The sequence below is a fragment of the Hippocampus zosterae genome, chromosome 15 (assembly GCF_025434085.1).
Source record: "Hippocampus zosterae strain Florida chromosome 15, ASM2543408v3, whole genome shotgun sequence".
NCBI lineage: Eukaryota > Metazoa > Chordata > Actinopteri > Syngnathiformes > Syngnathidae > Hippocampus > Hippocampus zosterae.
In genome coordinates this window covers 2487992-2495592 of record NC_067465.1, presented here as the reverse complement: position 1 = coordinate 2495592, position 7601 = coordinate 2487992, and the positions used below count along the sequence as shown (strand labels likewise).

Sequence of the window (7601 nt, the reverse complement as noted above, 5' to 3'; positions counted from 1 at the left end):
CTGTTGCTAAACAGTCAATTGTTCAAGTTGCTAAAAAAAAAAAAAGGTCTCTGTCAGGTCCCTACAAAGGATGAATACTTTTGCTCCACTCTATTTTATTTTAAAATACTTAGCCTGCAATTGGTGAGAAAGAGAAGTTGGCATGACATCCCAATGAGTGTGAAATGTCTTCCTAAAAGCAAAGCATGAATGATTTACAGAATAAGTGAATGTAGCCATGTGAAAAACAAATAAATGAGCAGAGAACCGCTGCCGCGAACATGACCAAGACGGAATCTGGTGATTTAGCGTTCTTGTTTGCACTGCTCTTATCTCAATGATGGACAATGCGACAAATCATTCTGAAACACGTTCATATCGGTGCGATGAGATTGTCTTACACACACACACGCAATTGAGTTCATCATTAGCATTAGCTTATGTTGCCTTACGTTTGTGGCAGCAAACAGCACTTTTATGAACATTGGTTTCGCGGAGGGAGCGGTGATAAGGTCGATTTGTGTGGAAGTTGTCTTTGGCACGATGTTCCCAGCACATCAATTAAAAATAAAAGTGTGTGAGATTGTCTTACACACACACACACACACACACACACACACACACACACATTTGAGTTCATCATTAGCATTAGCTTATGTTGCCTTACGTTTGTGGCAGCAAACAGCACTTTTATGAACATTGGTGTCACGGAGGGAGCGGTGATAAGGTTGATTTGTGTGGAAGTTGTCTTTGGCACGATGTTCCCAGCACATCAATTAAAAATAAAAGTGTGTGAGATTGTCTTACACACACACACACACATTTGAGTTCATCATTAGCATTAGCTTATGTTGCCTTGCGTTTGTGGCAGCAAACAGCACTTTTATGAACATTGGTGTCGCGGAGGGAGCGGTGATAAGGTCGATTTGTGTGGAAGTTGTCTTTGGCACGATGTTCCCAGCACATCAATTCAAAATAAAGGTGTGTTATGACAAGGGGATTGCTCAGGAGAGGCTTTAAATTGGGAGCCAGAAGAGCAAAGAGCCTCTTTTCGTCCGCTCCAGCGTCCCCCTTTGCAGGTGAGCATCCAGGTGCGTTGTGAAATGTAATGGAACCTCTTTATTTGATATTGACCCCCCCCCCCTCTCCCCCACCCACCACCTCTGCCCATCCCGCTCTTACAGGCATGACTGTGTCATACACTCTTGAGGTGGCTAACGTGAGGTTTGGAGGCTTCTCCAAGCTTTTGTTCAGGTGGAAGGGCAGCATATACAAGCTGCTCTACAAGGAGTTTCTCCTCTTCTGCGGGGTCTACGTCTTTTTCAGTGTTCTTTACAGGTGGGCCATATCTTCATATTATTGGTGACGTGAGAAGATTGGTATCCTGAACTAAGCATCGTATCATATCCTAGCATGATCTTATTGTTATGGTTGGACAAATATTGTGAAAAGACTGTCTTGTGGCAATTTTTGGGGTCAAAATATCATCGTTAAGTGTAATGATATCAGTGGTATCGTCAGCAAACTATCATGAGACTATTTTTTATTGGTATTTTTAAGCATCGTATCATATCCTAGCATGATCTTATTGTTATGGTTGGACAAATATTGTGAAAAGACTGTCTAGTGGCAATTTTTGGGGTCAAAATATCATCGTTAAGTGTAATGATATCAGTGGTATCGTCAGCAAACTATCATGAGACTATTTTTTATTGGTATTTTTAAGCATCGTATCATATCCTAGCATGATCTTATTGTTATGGTTGGACAAATATTGTGAAAAGACTGTCTTGTGGCAATTTTTGGGGTCAAAATATCATCGTTAAGTGTAATGATATCAGTGGTATCGTCAGCAAACTATCATGAGACTATTTTTTATTGGTATTTTTAAGCATCGTATCATATCCTAGCATGATCTTATTGTTATAGTTGGACAAATATTGTGAAAAGACTGTCTTGTGACAATTTTTGGGGTCAAAATATCATCATTAAGTGTAATGATATCAGTGGTATCGTCAGCAAACTATCATGAGACTATTTTTTATTGGTATTTTTAAGCATCGTATCATATCCTAGCATGATCTTATTGTTATGGTTGGACAAATATTGTGAAAAGACTGTCTTGTGGCAATTTTTGGGGTCAAAATATCATCATTAAGTGTAATGATATCAGTGGTATCGTTAGCAAACTATCATGAGACTATTTTTTATTGGTATTTTTAAGCATCGTATCATATCCTAGCATGATCTTATTGTTATGGTTGGACAAATATTGTGAAAAGACTGTCTAGTGGCAATTTTTGGGGTCAAAATATCATCATTAAGTGTAATGATATCAGTGGTATCGTCAGCAAACTATCATGAGACTATTTTTTATTGGTAATTTTTTTAGCTACGTTTCCCAATAACAACATATTGCGGTGTTATTGGTATATTTGTTCAAATATACAATTGGCCTACATAATCACATTATTGGTTTATTCTTATATGAATCAATTCTCATCTACCGATATCTGACTTTGGTTCGTTTTGATGTTTTGAACACAAAGGTTGATGTTGACACCCAAGCAGCAGGATGTGTTTGAGCGTTTCGTCCTTTACTGTGACCAGTTCACCAACACCAGCTTCATCCCTGTTCTCTTTGTTCTCGGTAGGCAAGAGTAGCTTTCCTCCCTTCTATCTCGGACCATAGAAACATTGGCATCAATCTTTAACTATCTTCCAGGATTTTACGTAACATTGGCGTTTAATCGTTGGTGGGGTCAATACACCAGCTTCCCGCTGCCCGACAACCTCATGATGGTGGTCTCTGGGAACGTCCACGGAGCCGACGACAGGGGTCGCCTGTTGAGGCGCACTCTCATGCGATACGCCAATCTGTCATCAGTGCTGATCCTGCGCTCCATCAGCACCAGAGTTCGCAAGCGCTTCCCCACGCTGGAGCACGTGGTGGAGGCTGGTAGGTGCCACGCAAATACCAGTTTGACATCCAGTTGCCCACCTGTATAAATCTAAATTCTTGTCTTCAGGCTTCATGACATCACACGAGCTGAAGATTTTGGAGTCGCTGCATTCGGACTTCAACAAGTACTGGATGCCGCTAACCTGGTTCTCCAATCTGGCGTCCAGAGCGAGAGAAGAGGCCCGCGTGAGGGACGACATCGCTTTGAGACTCCTCATGGATGTGATTCACTTGACTTTCTTCTTCAGATGAAACAACCCACTGTGATGCATTGTATGTATTTTCTGTCCTGTTGAATGAAGTCATTCGTGGCTGTCATTGCAGGAGCTGAATAACTATCGGGCCAAATGCAGTCTCTTGTTCCACTATGACTGGATCAGCATCCCTCTGGTCTACACACAGGTGAGATGACCACGCCTCCTCCTTCCATCATCTTTGTTTGGCTCCACCGTCTCGTTATACAGGTGGTGACGTTAGCGGTCTACTCCTTCTTCGCCTTTTGCGTCGTCGGACGTCAGTTCCTGAACCCAGAAAAAGGCTACAAGGAACACAAGCTTGACCTTTATGTGCCCATCTTCACGCTGCTGCAGTTCTTCTTCTATGTTGGATGGCTCAAGGTGGGAGAGTTGATCATCAACCCGTTTGGCGAGGATGATGATGACTTTGAGACCAACCAGCTGATTGACAGAAATATTCAGGTGCTTGCATTCTATCCCGACAACTTTTTTTTTTTTTTTTGAGGTGTTACGGTGCTAACATTGTGTCCTTAAGGTGTCCATGCTGGCTGTGGATGACATGTACCAGAACTTGGCACCACTGGAGAAAGACAAGCACTGGTCCCAAAAACATTTCTCCATCCCTTACACTACGTCCACTGCAGCAGACCGCCTGAGACCTGCTTTCAAAGGCTCCACCTTTGATATGAGGTCTGTCATGACCTCGTATTGTGTCATCTGTATTTTTAGCCAGGTGTCATGACATGTTCATGTCTTGATACGGTTTGATATCGCGAGTCACATTCTTGACAATAAATGACAATACTGTACGATGATAACTTGATTGTTGGTAAAATATGAAGACATCAGCATCTTTGGACAAAATGATAAGATCCTACGGGATTGTGATATTATCGATATCCAGGTATCAGACTTTATGACTATCAGCCCAAATATCTTATAGTGCGACAATACTGTAATTGGTAGTTTTATTAAATTATCAGTGCATAATACTGGTATCATTGGCATCTTGCTAGTATCCGTTATGTTGGCCATCATCAGGCCAAACACATTGTGTAATCAGAGTATTGATATCATTGTCCAATATATTGAACTAGATTGGTATTGGTAGCTATGTATTAGTATAACCGTCCAAATCCTTCTCGGTCAAAAATGGAATCGTTATATTTGCAGGATGAGCCTGGAGGATGTAGAGCTGGAGCAGCCTGATACTTTCCCTCGACGGGGCTCCTCACTGGAGGATAAAGACTGCCTCCGGCTGGGGCACAACCTTCCATCGCTAATGAATGTGTCGACACATAACTTTATGGAGGATGAGCAAGATGGTTGAAGTAGAATCTAAACTAGCCCATTTTGTTTGAACACTGAAAATTGATTTCATCCAAATTAAATGGAAAGTCAATCCCATTTTCTTTACAGCAATGTAGTCTATGCACCTCCACTAGTCTATTAAGAGATTGTGATTACTATTGTGTTTGTGGATTGAGTTAAGCAGCAAAAATCCACCCGTCAATGATCTCAAGGGTGGGCCATTTTTCACTTTCTGCGAAGTGAAAACATCACAGCTCACCCGTGTCCTGAAGCCGAGCCATGACTGGTTGTTCCCCGAGCCCCGAGAAACTGATGTCATTTTCGGTCAACTGCACAGGGCAATACGGCTGGCCCAAGATGAACAAAAACGTGCGATTTTCCACTCAACTCGTAGTCCATAAAGGCAATATTAATCAAAATCCCACGTTTACACAAGTAGGACTGGACAGAACTGAAGTAAATGTTTGGGTTCATTTCCCTTTGATGAATTCTCCCACAAACATCTCAGTTGCTGTGTGTGAAAATAAGCAATAAAAAAACTGACCCACAATCGTTTTAGCTAAAATGGAAATAACTTTGCTGACATTGGCTCCGAGGTTAGATTAGGTCACTATACATCAGCTGCCACTTGAAGTAATGAAAGAATGCAACATTTGACACACATTCAATTTAATTAACAGATACAAGACACTCGTAAAAAAAAAAATGACAGGACAAAAAAATAAAAAATAACCAGCACAATCCAAGTCGCCTGTGAAGTATGGAAAGTCTCCAATCACCACACGGAGCCCAAATCACTAAAAAGAAAAACAAACATTTATGGGACAGGGCAAGGGCTTGTATTGACATTTAAAGAAAACGTCGGCAGTGTTCCAGGGCAGGTTCTGGTAAACTGGATTTCACATGAACCTGTGCCAGTCCTGACATTTTTCTACCCCAATGTAAAGATACCACAGCAGAGATGGTCATATCTGGCATGGGAGCAAACGATTGGGGATTTACATCTGCATATTAAAAAGGCGCACACACCTGAAAGGGAATCCGTCATCAGGGGCCCAAGTCACTATAGATGAAAAAAAAAGCAGACATTTAAGGGAGAGTGAAGCACAGGCCACATTTGCATTTCAATACCGTAGGAATGTCTCAGGGCTGCATTTAGGTTCTGGTAAACTAGATTTTACACAACCTGGGTTAGTCCTCATGCTTTTTCTCCCAATACAATGATTCCACAGCAGAGAGGGTGGTCTCTGGCATGGCAGTATATTATTGGGGTTATATATCGATCTATAAATAAACATAACGTACCTGAAGTCGGGCCAGCCCAAAGCCAGTCAACTGCTGCATTTACCACTGGGGACAGAGGAATAGAGCCTTTGAAAGCGTGTCTACATAAAAGTTAACTAGCAAGCGCAAATTGGTGTGCTCAGGGTTTGAAAGTTCACCATGGTGTTAAGTCTGCATAATGTGTTGAAAGACATCAGCGCACACATGACGAGTAGGCATGGGCCAGTATCAAATTCTGACGGGATGGTAATTGAGCAAAAATCGCACAGTAATGCAGTTCCAGCTCAAAGATGTGATCTACCTTGGTACTGATAACTGGCCAATCCCTAATGACAAATACAATGTACAACTCACCTTGAGTTCCAATCGAGAGTCATTGCTGATATCACGACATAGCCAAATGTTGCAAAGTAATTCTGCAAAACAAACAAAAAAAACATCACTGATTGAAACCACTTGCACTTTGATGTCACCTCACAGACATGGAAGATGTTTGGAAAGCAAGAGTGGTATTTAAAAGGCATCACTCAACTCCTGTGACAATATTCAAAGGCACCTTTTCCAAGGTTACATTTGTCCACAATGACAGTATGTATGAGATGCATGTGCGGTCCAGCACTAGGCCCGTTCTGGCGAGGGTCCAGGAACGGGCCACTCTCGTCGGGCCTCGCCCTGCAGCCACTCGGCAACAGAAGGTTCTAAAACAGAACCTGTGGGGCTGAGGACATGTGCAGGGACTTCCTCTTCCAGCACAGTAACACTGAGCCAGACACGTTGCCTGGGCAGCTGACTGTGTGCTGGTTGATATAAAAAATTCCGTTATCTATTTTGGATTTTTGGTGAAGGGACTCCAACTATTTTATCTGAGGAATTAAAATTTTACCTCACATAAAGTATCTGATCAACGCAACTTCCAAAACTGCCAATAGAGAACCAGACAAGTTGATTACAACCTCACAATTAGCTTAGTTGGTTAGAACTAATGGAATCTTCTGGTGGTTAATGCAACTTCTATAAAATCTTATGACGTTTTTGGTTCTACATAAAAACCACGCAAACAAGAGGCTTCAGAAATGGTTAATCTCGAAAAGGTGGCGTCTCACTCTACTGGGAAGTTGGGAGTCCAAATTTGAAGTGCATGCCTTCAATTGTCACAAGACTCTGGTCTTTACAGCAATGTTTACCTAATTCCAAGGACACAAAGTACTGTTCGTTTCATCCCACGTCTACGGCTCCGATTTCATTCCACTGGGAGGCCTTCATCCCTGAAACAAACAAGTTTGAATTCAAAGCCGATTTGATGGTCAAACACGAAAGACTGCAGGACCCCAACGTTTAAAATACTGGATATTATGCAAAAAATGTCATTAATATATGTTCCAAGTATTTTAACTGTGAGTATTAGCACAAGAGCCCTTGAAACCAATAACTTTGGCGGTGCATTCCTTAAAAATGGCTGACGTGCATCGTGGCGACCTCGTGCAACGAGTTCCGTCACAATTATTTATGCTCAAAATTCAAACAGCATATAAAAACAAACATTATAATAACGGGAAACGATTTACACAAACTGTAACGCGTGAAAAGCCTACCGAAGTCAGCTGAACGAGAACACGACTTGTACGACATGCAAGCCACCTCACAGGATCAAGAGCGAGAAGGACAGAGCGGAAGTCACGTGCCAAAAATATACCCTCTGTCGCTGTGCATTGTGGGGAATTTTGGGACGGCCTCAAAATCAAATGACATAAATTTCCTTTTACGTGAATATTTTTAATGGTTTGTATTTTGTATTACTTGATGTATTTTGAATATTATACTCGTCAACG

The 7601-nt window shown here is 41.7% G+C and overlaps 1 protein-coding gene and 1 long non-coding RNA gene across 2 annotated transcripts; one reads left to right on the top strand and one right to left on the bottom strand.

Moving 5' to 3' along the window:
- The first annotated feature begins 1163 nt into the window (after positions 1-1163).
- Positions 1164-4507, top strand: best4 (bestrophin 4). The gene is made up of 8 exons (XM_052088869.1): positions 1164-1317; positions 2529-2629; positions 2705-2938; positions 3009-3163; positions 3266-3343; positions 3406-3639; positions 3713-3867; positions 4351-4507. The coding sequence occupies exons 1-8, from the start codon at positions 1166-1168 to the stop codon at positions 4505-4507; spliced, it is 1266 nt and encodes a 421-aa protein (XP_051944829.1). The 5' UTR covers positions 1164-1165.
- A 639-nt stretch (positions 4508-5146) lies between these two features.
- Positions 5147-7486, bottom strand: LOC127615957 (uncharacterized). The gene is made up of 6 exons (XR_007966996.1): positions 7365-7486; positions 6957-7037; positions 6127-6188; positions 5794-5838; positions 5518-5551; positions 5147-5285 (listed from the first exon to the last, which is right to left on the bottom strand). It is a non-coding gene; the product is annotated as an uncharacterized LOC127615957 (long non-coding RNA).
- Between the last annotated feature and the right edge of the window lie 115 nt (positions 7487-7601).

Bases quoted from the DNA above. Each gene is read 5' to 3' on its own strand.
- best4 (XM_052088869.1), top strand. From the start codon at position 1,166: ATGACTGTGTCATACACTCTTGAGGTGGCTAACGTGAGGTTTGGAGGC. The intron at 2,939-3,008 runs GTAGGTGCCACG...TCTTGTCTTCAG, and splicing joins GGAGCACGTGGTGGAGGCTG to GCTTCATGACATCACACGAG. The intron at 3,164-3,265 runs GTGATTCACTTG...CTGTCATTGCAG, and splicing joins CTTTGAGACTCCTCATGGAT to GAGCTGAATAACTATCGGGC.